The sequence below is a fragment of the Hippocampus comes genome, unplaced genomic scaffold (assembly GCF_001891065.2).
Source record: "Hippocampus comes isolate QL1 unplaced genomic scaffold, H_comes_QL1_v1.1 scaffold174, whole genome shotgun sequence".
NCBI lineage: Eukaryota > Metazoa > Chordata > Actinopteri > Syngnathiformes > Syngnathidae > Hippocampus > Hippocampus comes.
The window spans coordinates 5,945,217-5,971,862 of record NW_017805983.1 but is presented as its reverse complement, the minus strand read 5'-3'; the positions used below and the strand labels follow the sequence as shown (position 1 = coordinate 5,971,862).

Below are 26,646 nucleotides of genomic sequence, written 5' to 3'. Positions count from 1 at the left end.
TCCAAGCCGCGACTCCCGGTTCCACATCCGCATTGGCGCTCTGCGCTAACGCTCCTTTCTTCTCATCGTCGGCTCCTCAAGCCTTGCATCCATCCAGCCGCAGACCGTTCAACAGCACCGATCTCTCCGCTGAACAAAGCGGGGCTGTGAAAATGCTGCCCATTACAGGCGCAAGACACAAGCGCCCCCGGAGCTGTCCAGCAACGACAGTCAAATGGCGCCGACATTCCTCCCAATCAAAAACAGTGCTGGCATACCCATGCTGCCGAGAAGGCAAAACCACCAAGCACCGAGTCTCCTCCTTGATGAATGTCGTGGCCAAAAAATGCTGAAAACAGTCCACATCAGGTCCACACGACGTAACAACAAACACAAAGTGACAAAACAAACAGAAAAACAACAAAAAAAGCAAGGCTCATGAGAGCACTTGCAGATGGCTGCCTACTCGGGCGCCATCTTGGACTTCAATTCATTTTTCAGTCTTATTTCAATGCAAAAAAACACCGTCTTATATTCGGGCCAATACGGTATGTCAGTTGCTCATTTTTACTCTCCCTTTCAAAAAGATTTTAATATGTACAGGTTAGAGTCGTGATAGAAACAGTTTTGAAATGCTCCCTGTTGGACCTGGCGTTTGAACAAGGGTGTGTAAACTTTTTATATCCACTGCATTTCTTCAGCAGTGACTCACCTCATAAAGGTAGTCGAATATCTCCAGAATGGTAAGTATGCTTGCGCCAATGAAAAGTCCCATTTGACCACCAATATCACCTGGAATATTCAAAACAAGCCATGCATGATAATCAAGTTAAAATGATCGTCAAAACATTAAAAAAAAAATCCAAATGGACTCTTTCCAGTGATAGATGATTCACAAAATACCATACCTAATAGTCCGGCCACTTCATAAGCCTTTTTCTGTTCAATGGTTTCATAGTTGAGAGCCTCAAAAAAGATGTCCAAAACCAGGAGGTTCTCCCTGCAGATTTCAGAGTTTGGATTTTTCATTTAAAGCAAACTCTGCAATTTTTCAAAAGTGAAAGAACAATTCGAATGTATCTTTATAACAGGGCTGTGACACATTTCCCCATAATAGCCAAGGATCAGGAATTCTCATGCACTCTTTACCTAATTTTTTTGAGTCTCTCTGACACAAGCGTGATTTAAGGGGGTTGCCCTGTCCCATGCAAATTAGCCTTCTACATTGGGGCCGATGCAGAAAACTGCTTTTGTTACCATGACATCAGCGTTGGGTGTTGCAATGAGGTGAGTGACTATTTATTCGGAAGCGAAACTGGATCCCTCCCATTGAGATAAAAATAAGAGCATCATATGTATTTTCACTCAGGCAGCAGTTCATCACCAAGCCGCCATATTACACTTCTAAAGTGGTGTACAGATCAGTGCATGTGGTGCATGCAGTGGATACATCACCCAAACAAATACCTGCTACACCACCCTGTCGACAATTTTGTACGCTGGTTATTAGAAGCGATAACCAAGAACGCTGAGAACGTGGTCAGCTAATGCTGCAGCTCTACCTACCTTTTGGCTTTTCCTTGATGGCGCTACACTGAAGTCTGTTGGCCATACTTCAGCCATCACTCCGTGACTAGCTTCCTAGTCACGGAGGAAAAACTTGATGTTGGGGCAGTGTGAAGTATATTTGCCAAATTGTGACGTCACAATTGCTCAACATTCAGAACGACTCGCCGACGGACACATTTTCAGAAATGGGCAGCTAACAATAGATTTCCTGCTTATTTCATTTCACAGTTGACGGATGGGCAGGCATTCAGAGAGCCGTCCTATTGGAATACGCATTTCAAAAGTTTTCGAATGAAACAGACTAATTGTTCAAAATTGGTTGGTACTTACTTGATGTACTGCTCAGATTTGTTGTATTTCTTTGCTAGATATTTAGCAGAGGCCTTACTGGGGATTTTTACAAAGGACAGTTCTTTACTGTATCTGGTCATGTTGCATGGTGTTTCACACACACAGAAATCATTATCTCGCTGAACCAAGAAATCTGGAGGGCAAAAAAAAAACAAGATATAAGATCACAGACTTATTATTTGAAAGTGTTCTGGTCGAAATAGGTCATGTCATGATATAAACTGCAGTAATGTGTATGGGTCGAGACCAGAATTGAACAAAGTCTCTTTGTTACCCAGAGCGGGATCAGCACATTCTTTGTACAGCTCCGGGGTGCAGTAGGGTGCATCGCCTGCAACCAAAACACACGAACAAAAATGTGTGAAGTCCTTCAGGTCTCGCAATTGCATGCAGTAAGTGTACTTTATGTTGTTTGACAGCATGGATTAAGTGTACATTCGACACGGTTCATTCAGCGTAGTCTCACAATGTCCGGAATTTGTTCGGCACGTTCATCATTTTTCTTCAGTTTGGACGTTTTAAAGATCAAGGGATGCCAAAATCGAAATCACCATTGAAACTTAATCATCCAGCCCTGCTGTCAGCTCTTGTGACGTACACAAGATCAGATTTTATTTTCATCAGCAATGTATGCGGGGATCTTTGTTCATTGCAAAAGGTTCACATGTATTTTATTTCAAGCGTATAGATCATTGACGGATGCTTTCCTACCTGGCATGTGCACCATGCGGCAGTTGCAGTTGTCCACGAGGTAGCGTGTTTCACAGTCAATACGACAGGCTGTGATGCTGTAAGTGTCAAAGAAGTCGGAGTCCATGGGTGTCACCTTGCAGTCACCCCATGGTGGTGGGAGATATATCAGCTGCAACAATGCATAACCGGTGATTGCAAGGAATTTTTTTAAAGCAAAGTAGAAGAACAAAGATACTACACACTCTCTCTCTCTCTCTCTCTCTCTCTCTCTCTCTCTCTCTCTCTCTCTCTCTCTTTATATATTGTCCTCCAGAAATAGTGGAAACGTTTTTTTTTTTTTTTTTTTTTTTTTAATTGACAACACATGAAAACTAGCCTGAAGCTACAGAACATGAGACAGGAGATCAACATTACAGTTGAATCTGACACACAACTCAGACGACTCCGGAACATGTGACTACAGAAACATTTTGTCCATTTTAAGAAAGCATTAAATAAACTGATTGCAATGGAAGAAGAATGCAAAAGTGATGTAAGAAAAAAAAAATTACCCTCTGTTCCTGACAAGAGACAAACGTTTGGAATCCAGGTGCCACTCCGAAACCGAGCTGATCGATGGAAGACGGTTCATCTTGACTGTGGATCTGCACTTTGACTCCGGCTTCAAATGACGTCTCCTCTGACAAGTGGCCAAGGAAGGAGTGTTAGTGCAACCCAGGCACAATGCTTTCCAAAAAGTGAACAATAACTCACCCGTTTCTCCCCAGACAGGCAGGTACTCGTCCTGCTGGATGTCCAACATGAGCTCCAGTCCATTCCCCATCCCTCCCTTGGTGGTTATGAGGGGCGGACGATCCTTATCGCCGGCATTAAAGGTGTAGCATTTACCATAGCGAGTGAAGACCTGAAAAGATAGACCAGGGAGATGTTTTTTTTCTCCTGCAAAACCATCAATTGGCTAGGGTGAGCGGTGAAACACTTTTTAATGGTTCCACCAGGGGTCAGTGTTTGTCTCCGTTTGTGGCCGATGGTGCAGAAAAGAACCGGAGCCTTTTGGACTCGGAGTGGAAAACGGGAGACGGCGGAAGACGAGAAATTCAAGATGAACATTTTTTCTCTTGCATTTTCAAGGAAAGTGAGGTTATAGAGACCTGTTGGCTGGTGATTCAACATTCCTTTTACTTGCATGCACTTCAAGTCAAATGTCATGAACCTCCTGTTACTATGGTGACCAAGTTTACCTGCCAGATTGGTGCGATATTAACAAATGTTAGCAGCAGAGGTGTGTAGGATGTGACTAAATGAACATAATGAAGGTGTACGCACATTGACAACAATGTACCTGCTTAGAACTTTTTTTTTAATAAATATATTGGCGCCTTTGCAAGTCTACAGGTATCAGCCATACAAGGCGTGAATGTGGAAGGGAAGCAATACAAAGTGAGAGAGAGTCCGGGTGAGCGCGGTGGGGAGCTGCAGGGAGTCCTGCCATGATAAGAATCAACATTTTCAACATTATCACAGTTCAATATGACTGCATTGCGAAAGACTCACAATACAACAGCACTGCTGCTTATGGTTTTGGCTGTTTTTAATTGTAAACCATCACTTTCATATCTTCCTCTATATCTCCTTTGATCATTTTGGCTCACATGTTTGCGGAGCTGCCTATTGAGCCCGCTTTTCACTATGAACAACAATCTGCTGCATCTTTGTAGTTTCATACTTGGCACGCAGCCGCCCACGTGTACCCTGATTAGAACAAATCTGCTGTCAGAAAAGCTTCAGCCCATCTGAAAGAATGAAAGCATGGCTAGTGTAGGCAACGTTCCACACCGCATACGTTCTCCCGCACGTACTGGTACTCATAAATAAATCAGTCATGCATAAACGTAAATTGGATGTGCGTGACAAGTGCCTGATGTTCAGCAGCATCACGATTGATTACAGAGGGGCGCCACATCTTGTGGAACGGTCGATAGCGTGATGATAGCTTGGGATGCTATGTGTGAAAAAGCATCCAGCATGCACTGTATAGTATACGATCTGCATGTATCGCATAAGTGGTTGTTAAGATGAATGCATAAATCACAAAGCACATGTGCATTACACATCATGCGTACTGTAAGATGGAAGACTGACATCAAAGATTGACTGACCATTGTTTTCGTTAAGATGAATTTTACTTCAAAGTTGTTGTACTTCAGGTACTTTCCAGCTGCCTTTTCCCAATATTCAGCGCTTAACTTACAGACACAAGCCATCTGAGAGCTACGCGAAATAAAGCTGTCCCTCACACCCAGTTTTGCTGGTTGAGTGCCTTTAAAAGCAGCCGGCAGAGCACTGTTGTCATCAACATAATGCACATAAATATGCATGTCTGACTTTCGATGCACTTTGCCATCTAGTTAACAAGGTCTCTCTACAGCTGTGAAAAGAGGTCTTTTAATCCATTAGTGCGCTAATGTTCATGGAAACACTTCCAAATTCTTGGAAGATTGAAGACATCATGCGGGCAAAGTGTCGACACTTTTACTCATATTATGATTCTTCCACAACTAACAGCATGGGCAATTCTCTACAAGGGGGAGTCTCCCCTTTCGTGTCTTGTGTGCTAATCAAAGCAAATCTTAATGGACGGAAACTCTAAAAATCCAAACAAATAGTGAAGAGGTTAGTGTGTAGCAAAGTGGTCACCAGCGACCCTCTGAGTTACTTCTTGATGTCTGCAAAGCGCTACCAGTTTCATACACAGTTCCGAAATAAGAAAATAGAAATCTGTGATGGAGGGGCGAACCCTCAGTCTTTGTTCACCCATTATTGGACATAACACTTCGCCCCCGAGCATCTCCCCCTAGGACACTAGAAGGGTTAGCAAGTAGAGTATGCTTGGTGACAACCTGAACTGATGACCATTTGTAGCTTACAGGTACACAGTTGCACTGTATGTATGGCAAAAAAAAAAAAAATGCTGTGTAGATTTCCTTATTATATGTTGGTACCCTTGAGAGACAGAACTCAGAAGCTCAACTCAATGTTGCCAGACTTGGTTGGAAATATTCCAGTTTGTGTTGTAATAGAAGAAGGGTGAAACCTTTATCAAAGTCCCACTCAAGGTTAAGAATTGATCTTGCACTTTGTGACAAGGCCAGCAGACTTGCGCCTGACTTTAAGGCCTTAAGGTAAAATCGGTGGCAGTTGCTTCAACATAACTTCATCATTTAAAGCCCTCCTCCAACTTTATCTTACTATAATTCAGATTTTTAAGAAGCTGCTCACAGTAATAATAATAAAAATTAAAAAAAAAACTTTCCACCACCTCCTGTGTCATATTTTTTGCCTGTGTTGAAAAGTATGGCGTTCTTTACCCCTGTGGACTCCTCTCTATCTCCTGCCGCACTTCCCCACCCACCTCTGCTTCATTTGATGAATATTTCACAGGCCAGTAGAGACGCTCTGCCTCTCTCATCTTAATCCCAGGCTCGGTCCAGCCTCTCACTACCTATCACTACCACTTGAGGGGACTGGGTGGGTGTATGGATGAGTGCTACTCCTCTCTAAATATCGGGAGGGCTTATTGACGCATAATAAAGCTGACATTTCTCTTTTTAAAGAGTCAAGTAGGCTATTAGAATTCGCACACTGACTGGCTCGTTTCGTTTCTTGTAAAACAAACAAACACAAAAAAATATATATAATTATGGTCCATGTACATCAAACACATTTTGAAACGTTTACATTTAAGGCTGTGGAAACTCCATTGCTGAATAAGCATTAAAAGCATGCATGCAAAACAATTGTCCATCGTTGCGCAGTTATTTTGCATGTGACTGGATCATTGCTGCAACACTTGTAGGTGTGATGGTCAGCCGAGTATAAAGGAAGGCAACATTCCGACAGCACTAAAAAAAGGTTGAGGTTGTAAAGGAGTCGCTGAGTCGATATCTAATGTGTTGAGGAGTTATGTGGAGATGGCGCTCTTTGATCCACAGGGAGTTGGTTAGGGGAGCAGCTGCCTTCGCTTTCAACACTATAAACCATCTGGCCCGTGAGAAATGCAATAAATTAGAATGATGTTTGAAGTAGTGCAGGATGATGCCATGAAAGCATCAGGGAGAAATGAATTCACGTGAGGGACTTTGGAGGTTGTGCACGGCAAATTTCTCAGAGGGACACACGAGATCTGACAGCTGTTTCAAACTGATTTTGGAGATGTGGAATGCAAAACTGACCTCCGTTTTTCTATGTCGCGTCAAGTTTTGGAGCTAGGATCCCGGCTTTCATTTAAAAAAAAAAGAAAGAAATGTGTATGTATGTCAATGAATCAAACTGATGGAATAGCTACAAGCTTTGAAAACAAACAAAAACAGCATAAAATGTAAAGCAATTTACAACGGTATGCCCGTGGTTAATAGAAGAGACAAGCCAGCACTAATCGTCTAAATTCCTACTATGCTAGCTTCATGTTTACAGATACGGATAGCACTGCTCTATTTGGAAGCTGCACACACCTCTCACCACACTGTCTTGATTGTGACCGCACAAACAAGTTGCCAAGCAGCGAGATGAGTCCAATCATAATCAGCTCTTCATGCCACAGTCTTACTACAGCCAATCAGTGGAATTTTGTTCATCTGGAGTGTAAGCTGTGGAGAAAACAAATTGATGTGCTGGAAAAAAAACAGACCGCAATTTAGCAATCAGATCAGATAGTTTTAATCAGCATAAAAGACAAACGCAACAGCTTTTTTATGTCTTAATTTAAAACACATTTAACTATGCTGTAAAGAGTGTTTTTCCCCATGACTGGTCTCCCTACCAAGTGTAATTTATAGCAGTCATATATTTGTTGTCAAGCTGACCAACATCCTGTCACCTACAGTTCAAATTATTTTCTGGCATATTTTACATCAAGGCCACCCACTGTATATTTGACTGATCCAGAAGTCAAATCAATGGTTGTATTTCATATTTTTAAAAGTAAATATCCAAAGTGCCTTTCGGAGCACCTAATGGGGGTGGGGGGGGGGGGGACGACAAAGCATGAACATTGCGACTGCATGTGTAAAAGATGAAAAGTACGGTAAAATTAACAATGACTATGAGGTCGATTCATCAGTCATCTGACTATATCGGCCAATTTGAGCCCTTTTCACGATAATCATGATTGAACAGAGTTTTGCTGACTCTCATTCACTCATGAAACAGTAAATGCTGTGAAATGTCGTAGTTGCGCAGAATAATGTCCTTGTGCTGTTTGTCGCTCCGAGTCCATTCAATCCAATATGCATTTATCCTTAGAAGATTATGTGATGATACCAAATCTCACGTGGCCATGCGCGATGGCTGCCAACATTTACATTACCAAGACTGGCCGTTTACAACCATAAATCAGATTAATTGTTTTTGGTGTATGTCAGTTTCAGAAGTTGGCGCAGAATGAAAATATGTCACAGTGTCACTGCCTCCCCCAACCCCCCTGCCCCCCCAAGTCTTTCCGTTTCCGTTGGATGCCTCAACTTGCTGGTCTTTTGCTGTGCATGTTTCACTCCCCACCCACTAATCTCCTGCATGTCCATTCGTGCTAAACAGGCGTGTTTACAAAGTTCATGCGCCAGCTCCGCTGTGAAGAAAATGCCAGGCAGGCAGATGCAGGCACAGCAACGGCCCTTGTTGCTGCACTTCCACTGTGCAGCGACCCCCCCTGTCAGGAACAGCTGAGTAAACATGGAGGGATAAACAGCCTTGGGGCCAGTCACAGAGGCAAGACATCTCCTTATTATGTCTGACAACATTCTCGGTGGCAGACAGTGGGGGTTAACTAGGATTAAATATGATTTTCTCAAGGGTGATGGAGAGGTTTAGACAGCAAATCTCACTCTTAACCTGTTCATGTGTTGGAATGCCATGGTGGTTTCCATGCCAATAGATTGACCTTATAAAGTACAAACCTTTGAACGTTGTTTTGTATTGTTTAGAACCACAGGTGGGTCGAGTAGCCCAAAATGGTACTCAAGCGATCGTGCTGTTACTTGGAAAAAAATAGGACTCGTGTACAACTAAAAAGCAGCACACCAAATCATGTCTTGAGTAAGTGCATACGTAGTGGGAAAAAAAAATCGGACTCGTGATCGAATCATATTCTTCAAAATATGCGAAAACGGTCATTGGCACAAAAATGTTTGAAGGACTGCTGTTTTTATGGAAAGAAAAAAAACAGAGACATGAATGCAATTGTACAGTATAAAGATGCTGTATATGAAATAATCACTTCAACTTCAAGTCATTTACATGATGAATATACCTGTACAGTACCACTGCTCATGCGGCCAACACCCCCAAAAAATGTCAGAACCTGCATAACTGGAACAAAAGGGAATAATAGCCACTGCCGACTTTCTCTCCAGTCAACCTACGATGCCAGAGGAGACGATTCCCGGGCTGCTTGCCAGTCAGTCGACAGACACCTTCACATTTAAACGGTCTGAATGGGAACGGAACCAACATTGCATGCACCTTAGGGAAGCGACAAATTCAATTCGCCTGCAAATTCTGTTGCCAATACCCACAAACACGCGCATCGCCACTTTTCTTCACAATATCAGTCTACCGATTTATGCAACTGCAAACAGAATGTTTGCTTTCATTTTGATCCATAATGAAAAGATGATGTCATTTTTCCAAGACTGAACAACTTAGATGCAGACTGTGGCATCTGAGAAAGGATTGTCTTTGACCTCAACGGCTCCACTCTATTTCAACTGAAATTCAGTTCAAATGTGTATGTGTGGGTGAGGATTATTTCTCGTGCACGTCTGACAATAGAAAGGGTATAATCAAGAGAATGCAGAATGAGAAAATGAATTGGCCAAAGCCGACTAGCAGTCACCGACCATATCAGCTCATACTTGACTTGCACTCGGGAGCTCTAAGACTGAAGAGACGGAGCAGCGCTTCCCATAATTTACTCTGACTTTAAACAATAGCCACTTCAACCACATCATGAAATTACATCAGTTTACAGTCATTACTTTCTCACAGTCGTCTTTGAAGTGCACAGACTGAATGAGCTCAAATCTGATTTATTGAACACGCCGTGGACAACGTCGTGGTAATGTTGTGCGTTGTCCAGTACAACGATCAGCCTTCATTATGAAGAGCGCCTTCTATAAGAAAGCCATATGAATATGTCACCCACAGTTTACGCAATGGCAAGATGAAAACATGGACAGATGGTAGCATGTCACAGAACTAAAAAAAATAAAAATAAAAACACCTTGCACAGATGCACAAGGGCAACGCAGATGATGTGTGCCAAACTTTGAAATGTACTCACTCTGAACTTGCTGCATGCAACACTCTCACAGAGTGTAGGCCTAGTTGAGCAAGAGAGGACTCTTAGGTGTATTTTGGGCAGACCTTTATGATTCATTACCCGAGCGGCGGTACTAAAACAGTTTAGCTCCGCGTGGGTTGAGGCGGGACTGGTTTCACACAGTGGATCTTTCTGGGGCAATATGAAAGCAAGACTGGCTTTCAAATGTCATTTTGTTCCCTACGAGGCGAATCGGAGGAGCGATAGCCGGGTACAACCGCATCTCTAGTTTGATCTCCTTTCGAGAGATTTCCATGGTGATAGTGATGCCAGGGACCCCCCCCCCCCCCCCCCCCGATGGGTGCTGTAGGAAATTGAGCGCAAATGATGAAATCATGTGGGGGTTTTTTTTCCATTTTGTTGGAGTTGACACCAGGCAACATGGTTGTCTACTGAAATAGCGTGTCTGCCAATCATTTCTGAGGCCCTCTTCTGTGGAATTTGTGGAGTCATATTACAAAATATAGGTACGTCTAAAAAGTAGGCATCTGGTGAGTATAGCAGTCTGCATAATACTCTAAGTGAAAGCGCTGTGATGCCTTTACGCTATTCAACAGGAAAACTAGACCTTATTAATGCGCTGAATCATAACAACATTCTACTTTTCTCAGTTGATGAAAGCAGGTCAGTGTGTAAAGTAAGTGTAAGCACGAAATCCCATAATACAGAAAGTCCTCATATCACCTAAACTGACACAGCAAATAAACATCAAATTTGCTGACAACACACTAATCATGTCCTCCGAGCTTTAATAGAAAATCTTCCAAACATTCATATACTTTTCAGAATGGCATCTTAATGGCCATTAATGCAAATCGATGAATTAATTAGTAGGGCAACAAGCCGCGGGGCAAGATGACTCGTGTAGCGTGTAAAAGAGGCCCAGGTGCAACTTCCCGCTGAATCTTGGGTCACCTTTATCAGTTTTCTTGCAGTCCCTCAGAGTGTCTTTCTTTGTTTCCTTGTGAATTACGTCTTTTGCTTGATCTGTGGACACTTTCTCTATTTTGTTTCTGCTCCCTGTCGGAATCAGTTGTCCACCCTGTCAATTTCCTTTTCAAATTTCCATTCATTCATTCATTCATTCATTCATTTATTTATTTATTTATTTGTAAGTTTTGCTCTTCGTCTCTTTGCTTTGCTCGAAGCATTTTCCACTCTGGCTGTGAGCCCGTGTTGCAGCTTGTCTCGCATGACTCCCCCTTGTTGGAGCTTTTCTCTCGAAGCTACAGAATGATGGAACATTTTCTCAATCAGTTCCTTGCAAAGATCGACCATCTGTACTCTGTGGTCATCTTTTTGGCCAATGTAGCTTTGAGGCAGGCAGAATGAAATATGTTTGAAAGGAGACCATCGCCTATGTTCAGTACATGATGTTTTCATTCATATACCGCAAGAATCAAAAACGATAGCATGCACTGTATTTCTTGTCATGTGGAAATCAAGGCGCTTTCGCGGCTGACCTCTCTCATACAAATGAGCCAACCTCACCAGCCCTTATTCTGCTGGCCCAACGACTAGCTCGGCTTTTGTTACAGTGATGGAGTGGATCTCGCCAGGCCAGTGTGTGTGTGTGTGTGTGTGTGTGTGTGTGTGTGTGTGTGTGTGTGTGTGTGTGTTCTGGGCACCATTTGATGTCTGCTTTCCGTGTTGTTCGGCGGCAAATGTGCTGTGGCCGGCCGCTTGCATCTACATGTGGAAGCAGAGCCTAGAGTGTGTGACAAACAAACCGACTGGCTTACTTAAAAGGCTCAGGAAAAAGCTCTCAAAACATGCCGAGTCCAAATCATGTGTGAAACAGGTGCCTCAGGGAGCCAAACCCAGCCCGCCAGAGAATTTTGGTACCGATTCCTGTTGTACTTTTTATAAATAAACTCATTTAATACCATGACAAAGAAATTGTGAATTGGGCACAGCTGTTGAGAAAGCAAGCGCTTTTTAAAGAAGGATGGAGCGTATAATTGCATCATTCTCCTCATTTGTGTGTCTTTTAATGCTAATGGCCTGCACGGTGAATGCCACTCAAACGTTACTCATCGCGTTTCCATCAATGTATAATTAAAACACCACTGGCATTAATGAGGTGTCTCGGGTGACAACACATGGCGGCGATAACTTTGAAAAGGCGCACTTGCGTGAGCCCAATCGCTCCCCCGCTGCCAGGCAACAAGGCTGAGAAGAAAGTCATTTCAAAGTATAAGGGCAAACGTCGTGATTGCTAAATAAACTACCAAGCACGTTACTGTCTCGAGTTATTCATATTGCAATTCACCTTTTACCACACCGCATAATTTCTCTCAATGAGAGTTTGTAGCAGGGAACGCATTTCGAGCCCTTGAAGAAGTTCACTTGATTTGACCCTGAATCTGAACTCCTGAACTTTGGTTGCGGTTGAGTTCTTGATGACCATTTGTATGCTCCTGAATAGCAATTGATTTTTGTTGACGTTGTGTTCTTGATGTGCCCGATTTGGCACCCCGCAAGCAGAATTGCAGCAGCGCGGCAGCCGGATGTCTCTGTGCGTCCTGCCGTTCAATAATCTTGCACTCCACTAAGACTGCCATCACTCAGCTCCCTCCCTGTTTGAACCTATGCAACTCCTTCCTCTGCTCTAAATTTAAATTCAAGCATTTGGACACACTGACTTAGCATCAGCATCTATCTCTTGATGTATGTGTTTGCTTTCAAATTGACCCCCTAAACTTTTTAGCCTGCAATATGTCCGCACTGATATTTTGTCCCTGTTGGCCCGGAGTAGTGAGGAAGATTGGTCACAGCTGAATAGTATTCAGTAGCATCGTTCCTTTTTCATTTTGACTCACCTTGGAAGTGAATAGCTTCTTGGAAACATAAAAAAAAAATAAAAATAGTTACTGAGTCATCAGAGAGGTCAGAGCAAAAACGACAACATGAGGGTCTCTAAGGTATGTGACGCGCATTTCCTTCAACCTTATTTTTTAGCTTCTCTTGACAGAGTGTCATGCCATTTTCCCTTACTCAAGCACAGGGGTGTAATTGAGGCGGAGAGGTGGCACAGGAGACGAAGACTGGAGCTGCATAATAAGCAGGATTCTGCTACCTTAAAAAAAGGGGGTAGGCAGGAAAATACGATGTGGTCTCGGTTCCGCCTTCGTCTCCGCTGCACTTTTCAGAGATGCTGAGAGGCGATGACCAGCAGTGAGTATACAGTGACGGCAAAGCCAGTTCGACCTGCCGCTGTTAAACGTGGCCGCCTGCCTGCTAAACGTGACTGATGTCCTCTCCTCTGGGTGGCAGTCAGAACAGCGCTCATGAAGCGGCACTTCCGATTTCGCCTCGCGTAGCTGCAAAGCGGCATGAATAATGGCTTTCATTTCCCATCATTATGCGCAAAGAGAGCCGTTGCTATGTGTTTACTGTGAGTATGTAGTCGCAGCGGATCGAAAGGACTGCATTAGTCTAAAGCGAACAGAATCATTTTCCCATATGGAGATCACAAATACTCCATAAACCGGCCTTTATGCGCCACGCATGGCACTGGCTGTAGTTTTCGGCATTTACAGATCGGACCGTGCACGTACGTAGTTGTATCATGTTGCCACCAAGGAAAGACGATAAATGCCATTTAAATTGAACCATTGACAAAAGGTAACAAATTTTTGTTGCCACGTGTCTACTAATTTCTCTGTCTGATCGCTTTTTATTTTTAACAGCATGAAAATGTGTCCCAAGTGTCCGGCCCTGCATTTTGATTCTGTGCAGTGGACATCAAATAACACAATGAAAATCGTTGGCTAAAGTGCGACTACCCGTGCATCTCACCCACACACACACACGCACACGCACACGCACACGCACACACGCACACACGCGCACACGCGCACACACACACACACACACACACACACACACAGGCGCACACACACAGGCGCTTGCACTCACACACAGACACACACACACACAGACACACACAGACACACACACACACACACACACTTTTACACACACACACACACACACACACACACACACACACACACACACACACACACACACACACACACACACACACACACACACACGGATTCATAGACACATCTTTCCACCGGTGAACTATGGCTTCTGCCACTTTATTTTCCTAGGCATGTCTGAAATTTCCCCAGAGACGAGATTCAAAATAACAGTGGGCCAAAGTTAGGCTGCAGGCCAAGCCAGACTAACGGTGGTTACTCAGTAATTGCAGAGGAAATGCCAGGCCGAGGCTGATAGAAAAGTGAAAGGGCACATCGAGGAAATACTAATCAGTGTGTCAGCTAATCTCTGGTGAGGCTGCTGCTGCTGTTGTTGTTGTGGATGCCACTGGCTCATGTGACGTTTCATCCATGTGACTTTGGTTCCATGTGTGCACTTTTACAGGCAGGCGGCGCTTTTGCCAAGTGATCTTAACCCGCCGACTTTGGGCGTAGCGCTCCCATTGACATTTCATGTAACCTCGGGTTTGGGGATGCACCTTCTTGCATAAATAAAATCAAGGCTTCATGATACCAGAGTCACATGAACATGCAGAGAGCTGTTTTTGTCCTAATCGTGCACTGCTTTCTCCTCCCATTCAATAATTATATTTTCGCTCTGGATAACGCGCCTGCAGCTAAATGCAGCCTCTTTCCTTCTTTCCCTTCCCTACATTTGGTCTTCATCTTTCTCTGACGGTAATGGCTTCCCCTGTTCCTGCAGCGGGCTCCCCTGACAAAATCCAGGCCACCTTTCCACACGGGGAGGATTTGTAACAGTGATCACAGGTTTGTTTGGACTCAAAAACACAGCAAGCTATCATTCCCTCGCCCAAAGTCCAAACAGAAGTAAAACAGCATGCGTGCCTGCGCAGCTAACTGGAGAGCCCTTTTTTTTTTTACCCCAGCGATGTTCTTACTCTTTCCCGTTACAAAGCTTCATTCCTTCCACTCTGTTAGATGGCGGCTTGTTACTGCATGTCATTAAAGTGATCTCCCATTCGCACTGAGTGAAATAGTGAAACACAGCCTGGCATGATTGCAATTCAGACCGACACAGTGACCTTGGTTACACTCAGCGGGTGTAATCAGGAAAAGCTCATCAGGTTGGCCACACGGCATCATCCTGCCGCTTATGTCATCTGGAACTCTCGAGCTGATTTTAAGATGAGGTGACTCGCTGGGATCGCGGCGCCGTCCAGCTCACCCGCAGTCAGCGTGTCACTGAAGCCTCTTGCCAGCAAACACAGAGCCCTGACCTGCAAAGTCACCGGCACTAAACCTCAAAATAAATAAACCATGGGCAGAGCGATGCAGACCACTTGAGCTATTTTCAGCATCGCTCGCTCCAAAATGCCTTTAAAAAAAAGAAGCACCCCCACCCCACACCAGATTGGGCAAAGCAGCATTACTATCTAGAAACCAGCTGGAGTCATGGAGAAGCTGCATGGCTGATCATCTTTTAACAACATGGAATGAGGTCCCGGACCTTCAAGTTGAGTTGACATTTGATTGAGCTCATTGGTGTGTCTAACAGTAGCCAGCAACTGTAAAAATCTGCAACTAACTTCATGTTTGATTTCTACAACTGGATGAGCTCGTGTATTTTGGGGGTTCTCGCGATGACATGGTTTGGGTTGGTCGATAGAAGGCGCTTAGAAGCCGAGAATCCTCCCAGAAAGTCTGTGGTTGAGCTTAGGTTTCGGGCTTAGGCGAAGGCGAAGGCGACAGAAAGCAGTTTTTTGGGGTAGGGGGTTTTGTTGTTGTTGTTGTTTTTTTTTAATTCAAGCAGCATTAATCGTGTCGATCGTGGAATCGAACGAGGACCTCACAACACTCAGAGAGCGAGAAAGAGTGTCCCATCTCTTGGTGGAAATTGAATAGAGTGATTTCATTCACACAGGCTAAAACGACTACTGAAAGAAGGCTATTTGTACTTACTTTTGCTGAAGTGAGTGTCACAAGGGTTCATGTTGACATACTCATATTGCTCAACAAGAACTAGAAGGCCTGAGATCCTTTGTTTTGTAAGAAGGTCTAGTCATTTCAGCGTTCCATTTTTTTCTTGCGTGGGACAAACTATTGCATTATGGCAGCAAAGGCCGATTCACACTTTACACTTGGAAATCTTGTGTCAGGTGACAAAGGGTTTGAATTTCCCCTTTGAATATTGTTTGAAAACAAATAATTTGAGAAAAAAAATGCTCCTGCTGCCACAAGTCACCTCCAAAAACTCAATGGACTAAGGCCGAAATCTTGAACAGTCCAGTTACTTCACAGGGGCAGTCACTCCAACCTCCATGCCATTTAGTCTCCTGACATTCATCTCACCGTTTCGCGTCTTTTAACTTTACACTGACAGCACACCAAGAACACTTGAAGACGGGTATTTATTTAATTAACAGGCACAAAGAAATCAATGAAACCTTGACTGAGTTGCTGTTTTAAAATACGCTTGGTGAAGTCAAATTTAAACCTCTGCGGCGTTTAATAGTCCCGCTGCTGACGGACGACTTTTGCGCATAAGATGAGTTTCCTTTATGAGCCCCGAGTATACTCTTCACCTGCTGATTTAGGAAATGTGGTTGCTTCAGCCGATGATGACTCTTTCTTGGTGGTCAGCACTAAATAGTTCAGCAGGCGGCCAAATATGACTTTAATCCGCCACATGCGTTTGTTTGTTTAATCACCAAAGAGCACGCTGGGAACATTTATTAGGCCGTTTGAAAGATTTGCTGCCTCATATCTTTTTTAAGAGTAAAGTTACTGATGGTGTAGTGGTAAATGGGCGGGATTTGGGTGCAGGGACAGTGGTGTGTCTCTGGGACTGACTTTCGACCTGTCTAAGGTGTCGTCCGCCGGGAAGGGCTCCGTCTCCCCACGACCCTGAACAGGCTAAGCGGTACCGAAAAAGGACAGACGGATGGATGGATTAATTCTGAATTATTTTTCTAGCGTGCAAAGCCGTTAACTCCTAATTGAAAAAAGGGGACGTCGCAATAGCGCAGAGAACAAAGAGAAGGGCATGGGAGCGAGTGAGGGAGAGAAGGGAGAGAAACGAGTAAAGAGCCTGACATGAAAACATAATGAGGATTGTCATGCCCATGGGGGCTGACGTGAGGGATTCGCTGCACAGGGCTTTAGCCCAAGTAGGAATGCAGAACACGACTGAAGATGGGAGAGGGCACGAGGGGACAGAATGAGGATTAAAAAAAAAACGGCCAAGGTGTGCTAGCATGTTCAGGGGCCAGGAAACGCAGCTGTGCTGACCCGCGCAAGCCGCCGGGCAGTGCTGCTGGTGGGCTGCACGCCAACTGTCCCTTCAAACCACCAAATCTTGAGGAAATAAAAGCATGTGTGTTGTGGTAGCGCCCCCCCCCCCAACCCCCCCCAAGGACTGCGGTTCATTTCGGGCTCCAAGCAATGGCAGAGATGGCCGGAAGACGCTTGAAGATGATTCCGACTGGGGCCAAACACTTGGAGCTTGAGAGCACTCAAACTGAAAGCCAGACTTGTGCGACAGGCCGAGTGTGTACAAAACCATCACGGTGCTGAAATGAAACCTTTGGTTTGATTTCATCCGCAAAGAATGCATTTTTCATCGCGGCTCACTATTTTGCGGCAAACAGCATTTGGCCTTTGTGGCAAGGCTCCATTGAATTCACCTCATGCCGGTGCAACTCAAGAATCGAATGGGAAAACAGCAACCTGTCTTGTTGCATACTCTACCGACATTATTACTGAAAGCAATTCCAGCAGAATCACAATTGCAAAAATAAACTGGAAAGATGGTCTTTATTAATATAAACGGAGCCATGGAAAAACTATCAGTGGGGAGCAACCAATTTTCAAAAGCGACAGCTTCAGAATTAAGCTGCTAGTACACTGGCAAGTAAAAAAAAAAAAAAAAAAAATGAGGATACCAGTAATGTCTCTGTCAATGCAAAAGATCCACTTAATGATAAAAAAAAAAACAAAAAAAAAAAACATAATTGTTTCTTTCTTCGGCAAGAAAAACAACTCGGTTTCATCAACTCAATAGCAAAAAATGCAGATGAAAACCACAAGCGATTACTTGCTTTAAAGAACTACAGGCATTTTTCTAGGCTAAGTTCGATCCCCAGCTCAAGTAACTTTGTGTTTATTCATGTCTAAAAAAATTGGATTTGTGGCTGGCAGTACAAACAAAGGCAAAAGTTGACAGACTATCGACTTGGAGTTGAGATTGACATTTTATCCACAATCAGGCAGTTCATCCATCCATCTATTTTGTACAGTAGTAAACAACCATTTGAACTGACATTTGCGCTATCACCGAGTGGGAACTGCAGCCATGTTGCTGCATGTAAGTCAGGTGGGTGGGGGACAGAAATTGAAACTTGGACTAGATACTTGACTTGGGTTCTCCCTTCAAGGTGGAAGCGCTGACTTGAATTAACATGCAAGTCGACCACCTATCTCGGACTCAGCATTCTTGATGCAAATGTTTCAAGATGTCTTATCAGCCCCCCCACCCCTGCTTTTGATCTATGCACAAAGAAAAGTCTGTTGGGATACTCCTCTTTCTTCATTCATCAAGCACTACGCAAACACAACAATGAACAGATTACCAATGCATTGCATCAAAGGTGTCTTGACAGGGAGCACATGCTCGAGAACTCTGCGCAGATTTAGGCAACAAAGGGAGTTGGAATGAAATAAAAGCCCCAAACGGCTCCAGGGGGAAGCACCTCTCCTCTCCCTCTGCGCCCTAGACAGATGGAATTTCCTGCAGAGCAGCGCTCTCTTCAAAGACCATGAAGAATGGCTTTATCACACTAGTCAGGCTGCTCGTGTATGTGCATGTTTTTCACATGAATTATGAATTTGTCTCAAATGAAAAGAAAAGGTTAATGAGCCTTCATGTTTCAAGACTTGTGACCAGTCAGCCAGGGCACAAAGGCAGGAGGAAACGCAACAGTGCCACAACTCCAACCTTACACCTGCTGTCTGGATCAAATTCATGGTTTCATCATTGCTTTTGAGAATAGTGGTATTCACCTTTTGCGTGTTACATCACAGTCTTCGTAAGAACACCCCCTCCGCCTTAAAACGGGGTGCAAAATAACTATTTGCATCCGTTGAAACCATTGAAACTCCAGTAAAGCAAGCAATCACATAGTCCTGCGCTTATCTATATAGGCGAAATGGTCAAATCTTGCTGTGCGATCGGATGTACTAATAGACAAGGGTGTAAACCAAAATTGACTTTTTGTAACGTACCTGCTGATGAAGATTAAAGATGGTGATGGATAACAGCGAACAACCGAAAGGACCAGCAGTCCTCAAAGTATTTGAGGGTTTGCACCGATCATTTTTTTTTTTTTTACACGGTTCCTCGATCATTATTCATATATTTCACTCAGAATCATTAAAAAAAGCATGTTGCCGGGCGCGAACATAGGACAGAATTTTTAAAAATAAAATTCCATTAAAAAAAAAAAAATCAGTTAGCAGCATAAGCAAGTTTTACCCAGAAGGTATCATGTCCCCCTCCAGTGTGAGCATCATCCCAGGGACCCAGCCAGCGCCAAAAAAAAAAAAAAAAAAAAAATGAATGTGTCCAGACTGTTACAAGCTTTTAAATCAGCTCCACTGTAAGGTGATACGGCATCGATAACATAACGATAAAGGTCGTGCGTTGTGAATTCCGGCAAAGTCGGCAATTTGATTAAAAGGGTGAACACAGCAGGAAGCAGTTGAAGTGGTGAATGTCATGGCGAGATGGGCAAAAATAACCTATCCAATCACTAAATCGCTCTGTTTTCCATCCACTTCGATTCGGCAATCATGAACTTTTGCAGTCCCTCATGGTGCACACATGTGATCACGTGACGTAGCTGCTAAGGGGTCAATATAATGTTGCCTTTCATGGAGCTGGTATAGGTTTGCTTCCCGGCCACTGGCCTAATGCACAGTCACCGCTGGTCCCAAGTCCACATTTAAAAAACTATGGTTAAGTTGCATCATTAAGGGCACCTGGTGTTAAAAAAAAATAAAAAATTATTAAAAAAACAAAAACAAACTGTGCCTAATGAAGCGGGTCCTCTCATTCACTTTAAAATCGAGGTCAAGACACGCTGATTCACTCGAGTCCCTGCATGGCAGGTAAATTGCAAGATCTCCCCTTGCGGATGATGTAGTCGGTTGCGCATGTGACCTGAGCAACTGGAGAGCGCCTTGCGGCCCAGTGGGGTGCTAGTAAAATATTTCTCGAAATGACAATGGTATGAATTTGTTCAATGTGTTGGCTTCTGCAATGATTCAGAGGGATCCAAGCTGTTGTCATATTTATGAGACCGAAATACGATACATACAATACAATACAATACAATACAATACATCCTGATTTATATAGTGCTTTCACAACAGCTGCAGCTGTAACTAAGCACTTAACAAAGCAGTTAAATTAAAGTAAAATAATAAACACAACACATAACATAAAACACGGACAGTCGTGCAGTCCTAACCACTTTTCCCTCACACGCTTTGTTGTTTAAAGCAGTTTGAGATGAAAGAGCAGAGAATCAAAGTGTCCTTTCACCAGTGGATCAGAGACGTCATGCTCAGAATGTACACACGTCGGCTACAAGCTAAGTTTCAAAGTCAACAAGAAGCTGTAGCATCCATTGACGAAAAAAAGAGATTGGTTCACTTCTCCTGTCCCGTGTAAATCCACTTCAATTCCAAGCGGCGACTCTCAGTTCCAAATACACATTTGCGCTCCGCGCCGACGCTCCTCTCTCCTCATCCTCAACTTCAGCAGCCATCTATCCAGCCGCACCAACGCAGACTGTCCAACAGCGCCGACATCTCCACTGAACAAAACGGGGCTGTGAAAATGCTGCCCATAGGCGCAAAAAACACAAGCGCCCCGGGGCTGTCCAGCACCGATAATCAAATGGCGCCGACATTCCTCCCAATCAAAATCAGTGCTGGTCCAGGCGTGCTGCCGAGAAGGCGCAACCACCAAGCACTGATTCTCCTCCTTTGACGAATGTTGTGGCCAAAAAAACGTTGAAAACAGTCCACATCAGGTCCACACGACGAAACAACAAACACCATGTGACAAAGCAAAAGACAAGAACAACAAAAAATATCAAAAAAAGCAAGGCTCTAGAAGAGCACTTGCCGACGGCTGCCTACTCGGACGCCATCTTGGAAAAAAAAACGGCATGAACGATGGCATGAACCACACACGTCCGTGGAGGTCAGAAGCCTGCGACTCCTTTCAATTCACCAAAATCGCATTACACCACCTACGCCACCATCTAGACCTGTTTTTAAAAAGCTAGTCTAAATTGTAGTCTACCTTTGATGAACAAATTGCCAGATGCGCTGGGAGTGTGCAGTTAAATAGACTGTAATGGCTAGCGAGGCGTAGCGTCATCTACCAAATTCACAAACATCTAAACTAGATTTGCCCTGGCATGAAAATGAAAATGCTCATGTTTCTATGCTGAGTGCAGTCCAATTCCTGGGGACATGCCAGCTCTGTCCGCCAGATCGCCCAGTGAGGCACAACAACATCCCAAATATGGTAAAGTAGACTTGCCACGGCACAAAGCCATTTTTTATGCCAAGCACATGGGGGGCCTGTCTACGAAAATATCTCCCTATAACTTTACACTAGAAATGTTCAAAAAACATTCCCATACCTAACAGCTTTTTGCTTTTCAAATACCATCTGGCCCTAAGTAGTTTTTGAGTCGTGCTGGTAGCAAATAAAGGAACAAACAAACAGTCTATAACCAAATGGAGAAACATCATTCCCCAGTTGTATCAATGGTATAATTAGGAGGGGAGAAAAAAAAACTTCATGAATTATTGAAACACCAATTAAAAGCCACCAATTTCACCCTTGACTTCATTTCTGAAGTGAATGTTCATCCACTCACTCAAACACTTCCGTGCTCAGTCCAAGAGGAGATGTTGTGTGTCACTGTTCCAAAACAACAACCATCTGTCAAGCTTGAGCTCAGTGGCTCGACCACCTTTTCCACCCTCAGAGATGCCGGACTTCCACAAAGACTGTTGAAACAAACAAACAAACAAAAAATGTTGTTTGTTTGTGTTGAGCGATCTCTAAATAATGTGCAAAAAGCAGGGCGGCTGCGCTTTTCCGGCTGCTATTGTTGCCATTTAGTCTTGTAGTTTACTCTAGCGCTGGCATTTCTCTTTTCAGTCACGTGCGCAGCGTAGTCGTCTACTCTCCACAACTGCTTAATTATACAGAACTTCACTATCAAGCGGAGGAGCCAAACATAGAAAAAATGAAAAAGACAGGTGTAAACATTTGCACAAGACCGTCGGGGGCCAAGTCAACTCAGCAGCAAAAAGGCAACATCAGATCAACAAGACTTACAAGTACTCTGAATGTTATCATCCCGCAAATGTACTTTGGTAAATATATTTGTTGTAAGCGTGACAAAGTGCAGCAGAATCCTTGCAAACATCAACGCACTTGTCGTGAAAGAGGCGGGATTTTCACTCAACACAAAGGTTGGGCGGCCAACATCAAATCCGACGACAGTATTTCTAGATCAATGCCATCAATCCAACTTTCATGCCTCGCAGGCTGTTGGATTTCTATCATTCAAATCTGTTTTAATTCAGATTCAGATTCAGAAAACTTTATTTATCCCGTGGGGCAATTAGTTGAATACCATTAAAGAAATAAAAATGATACTTCAATAGTACTGCGGTTGCTCATGATTAAAATGTGTTATTATTATGTTGTTTGATCAATGGCAAGGATAAAAAGGGAAAGGGACTTTAATTATGTGTAACCGAAAATGAAGTACTTTTTTTTTCAGTGTATACTCGAGAATGCTCACCATTTTGATGTGTACACTGAACAAAAGGTTTTGGTTGAATTTTATTTCATCAAATGGTTGCATCCATCCATCCAGGCTCCAGCACGCCTGCGACCCTTGTGAGGGTAAGTAGATCAGAAGATGGATGGATGGAAATCGTCGAATGCATTTTTTTAACTCAACTGCTGCAAATTGTGAGATGCCTAACTGATTTTCATTGCTCCCGTTGCAGTGAAAATAAAGTTTTTTTTCACTCTCAGAAGCAACCAAGAAGATCATCACAATTGGGGGTTTCATCATGTCCAAACTTACCACTTTGAAGTCGTCAGCTCTGCACTCGCTGCCGTGGAAGTGGCAAGAGAGCAGCATGTCGTGGATGTCGTGGCCGGTACGGTCGTAGAATTCCAGCATGTTGAAAGGTCGCGGTTTGAAGTTATGGAAGTCAGATTTGACCTTCAGACTCTCCAAAACGCTCTCCTCCACAAGATGCACATCTCGGATCTCGTACCTAGAAGAGACACGCATTTAAAGATGCAAATCTGGATGATGCCATTTAGCCTGCTCAGACATCAGCCACGTAAATTCAGCCAAGGTAGCAGTAAGGAGTAACAAAAAGGCAGTCTTTTATTCAAGTACTGCAATTTCCTCTGGTTAGAAATTTCTTTTTTCTTTTTTTTGTACACTTCATATTGTTCACTTGCTCCCCATGCAGTTGTCGAGCAGCTCAAGAAAAAAAACATTGCTGGAAATTTGTCAAGCTCATTTCTTCTACAATATCAATCAAAAGTTTAGTTTTCTTCATTCTTTGAACATTTCCTGAATTGTAGATTCATATTTAAGTCATCAACATTATGAAGAATATTATTATTATTATTATTATTATTATAATCCGAACAGAACATTTTATAATTTAGATCCTTCAAAGTAGGCATCTTTTGCCCTGGTAATGGCTTTGCACATCTTGGTGTTTCCTCAACCAACTTTATGATGTGGATGTAATGCCTTATGACCTGGAATTATCTGGAATGACTTTCACATCACAGAGTTCAAGCTTGAACTTCTTGACGCTTTCGTGTGTTTGAGACTTTGTGAATTTGAAGGTGTTTCCAAACTTTTGACTGGAACTGTGCATAATTGATCCATTTAAGATCTTGATGACTTCATAAAAAAGATCCCGAAATTGAGTTTGGTCATGCTTATGGTATATGAGAAGACAAAAGTAAGAGAAAAATCAGCCACACGTGCACAATACACAGTAACGCATTGCATTGATGTCAGAACTACTGTGATATGGCAAAAAAATAAAATGAAAAACAAATATGGACATTTTCTGTTTTCTCAGACTACTCCCCATTTTACAACCTGAGATTTTCAAGTAAATTGCTGCTTTTTGTTGCTCTCCAATGATGGATTGTTTTAGGCTTTTTTTTTTCTGTTCACCTACACTGAAAAAAGGCATCATAGATGTCGACCTTTGATATATTTTGGAACTAATCACAATAAGTCACACATATCACAGTATTGATTCAAGAATTTGGCATTCAGTGGAATGTCTTTGATATTTGTCTTGTGCAAGGCAGCGGGCGCCATTGTCCCGTGTTAAATGCCAGCTCGTAAGTGAGCGAGGGAGCCAAATATCCCACATCACTCTTGGCATTATGCTTAGCCTCAGGAAGTTTCCTTTCATCAAATGGAGCTCATAAATTTCCGACCACGCCGCCATGTATCCAAGGGGAGTTGAATAGCTGCAAATGCATCGGCCGCAGACCTTCACTGTGCGCTTTTGTCCAAACGTGACTCGCCAAAGAGCAGATGACTTTGATTGCATCTGCTTTTGAGTTGTCTCAATTAGTGGGATAATGAGCTGGCATCAGCTTTGCTTTTTAGCCGTGACAAATGTTTTATTACCAGGAAATGTGTGATGGCGAGCCACGTCCAGATCTACAAAAATTGCAGATAGAAGTTGAATGCGCAGTCACCACACTGTGAACATCTCCGCAGTGACAGCTCATTAGTGGCTGACGTCACCTGACGCTCCGAGCTACATCTCTTGCGAATGTATTTCACCTTCATCAGTGAAAACCGGTGGTGGCTCACTTTACGTTTACATGGAATTTAATGCTGTGCTGTACACCAAAAGGACATCAGGCCATTACGCTGAAAAAGGAAGAAAAGATAAGCATTAAGAAAAAAAACCCAGAGCTTCAACATCATCCGCTATTCTGGGAAGACACTCTTGGAGCTGCTGAAGCAGAAGGCCATTGTGAGGTCAAGAGGTCACCGAGGTTTCTCTCTTTTTCAGGACAATCCAAATTGTTCTATTGGCTACGCCCAATGTTTGCGCAATCGCTTTGATTGATTTTTCCCTCTTCTTGCAGCTTCAAAATTGTTTGATTTTCTCCTGCTGCTCCTCTGGTCTTGATGCTTGCTGAACAGCAAACACAGTTTTCACGGGTGAAATCCAAAGCCAAAAACAAACACTGTCTAATATTTAGGCAATCAATCGAAAAGCCAATATCTGAGCAACAAGAATTGATCAACGCATATTGGAAAGTCATTATTTATACATTATAAGTCTTCTTCAGCTCAGTCGCTTCAAAAAATGGTAAGAACATTGTCAATGTAACACAAGTGTATGATGCGGTGGATCAGGCGTCACCGTCGTGGGACTATATGAGTAGTCCGTGGATCATTGTGATTTTCTAGGAAGGTTGTCTCTGTGATCAAATGACAGTGTAAACAATGGTAGATATTTATAGAAGGGAAGTTGTGCATATTGGCCTTTAACTGTTTCCTAATTGTTGTGAGAAGGCATAAACGTGATCCGCGTATTCATATGAACGCCATCCATCCATCCATTTTCTGATCCGCTTATTCTCCCGAGAGTCGCGAGCATGCTGGAGTCCATCCAATCCGTCTTCGGGCAGTAGGCGGGGTACACCCTGAACTAGTTGCCAGCCAATTGCAGGGCACACAGAGATGGACGACCATTCGCGTCCACAGTCACACCAAGGGACAATTTAGAGTCTAGAGTTAACATGCCAGTCATGTTTTTGGAATGTGGGATGAAACTGGAGTACCCGGAGAAAACCGGGTACTCTGGGAAAAACATGCAAACTCCACACAGGAAGTCCAGGATCAGGAATTGAACCCATGACCTCTGCACTGTGAGGTGGACGTGCTAACCAGTTGAAAATTGTGCTGCTTTATAATAATAACAATAATAATAAAAAGAAGAATGACAATAATAAGACGAATAATAGTTATTGTTCTTGTTATTATTATTATTATTTATTATTGCTGTTGTTGTTCCATCCATCCATCCATTTTCAATACCATTTATCCTGAACACTGTCGCAGGTGAGTGCTGGAGACTATCGCAGCTGACTTCAGGTGAAAGGCAGATTACACCCTGTACCGGTCGCCAGTCAGTCGCAGAGCACAGGTAGAGACGAATAACCATTCACACCCACTTACACTATCACTGAGTGGGAACCGATCCCACACTGACTTCTTTTTCTTCTTATTATTATTATTATGAAACTGATGTGGTAGAGCAGGGGTCCCCAACCGCCGGTCCGCGGACCGGTACCGGTCCGCAGGGCATTTGGTACCGGGCCGCACAGAAAGAACTTGCCTTATTTCCGTTTTATTTATTTCGGAATACGAAATGTGTTTTATTTTGAAAAATTGCCGGATTCTCTGTTACATCCGTCTGTGTCACGCTTGACTCACGTCAAGCCACACTTCTCGGTCACGTGACCGATGACGCTCATAAACAAAACGCTGAAGCCCGCAAAATGAGTAAAAAAGCTGCTTGGAGATCGCAAATGAC

The 26,646-nt window shown here is 43.4% G+C and overlaps 1 protein-coding gene across 1 annotated transcript in view; it reads right to left on the bottom strand.

The window, feature by feature from the left end:
• The window catches only part of LOC109528555 (acid-sensing ion channel 1-like), a 30,241-nt gene that overhangs the window by 1,835 nt on the left and 1,760 nt on the right, over nucleotides 1-26,646 (bottom strand). The window contains exons 2-9 of the mRNA XM_019891334.1: nucleotides 23,124-23,319; nucleotides 3,346-3,496; nucleotides 3,144-3,271; nucleotides 2,611-2,761; nucleotides 2,174-2,230; nucleotides 1,879-2,032; nucleotides 888-979; nucleotides 692-771 (exon numbers count right to left, since the gene is read on the bottom strand). Of these exons, the coding sequence (XP_019746893.1) occupies nucleotides 692-771; nucleotides 888-979; nucleotides 1,879-2,032; nucleotides 2,174-2,230; nucleotides 2,611-2,761; nucleotides 3,144-3,271; nucleotides 3,346-3,496; nucleotides 23,124-23,319 (1,009 nt within the window). The remainder of the gene's footprint in view (nucleotides 1-691; nucleotides 772-887; nucleotides 980-1,878; nucleotides 2,033-2,173; nucleotides 2,231-2,610; nucleotides 2,762-3,143; nucleotides 3,272-3,345; nucleotides 3,497-23,123; nucleotides 23,320-26,646) is intronic.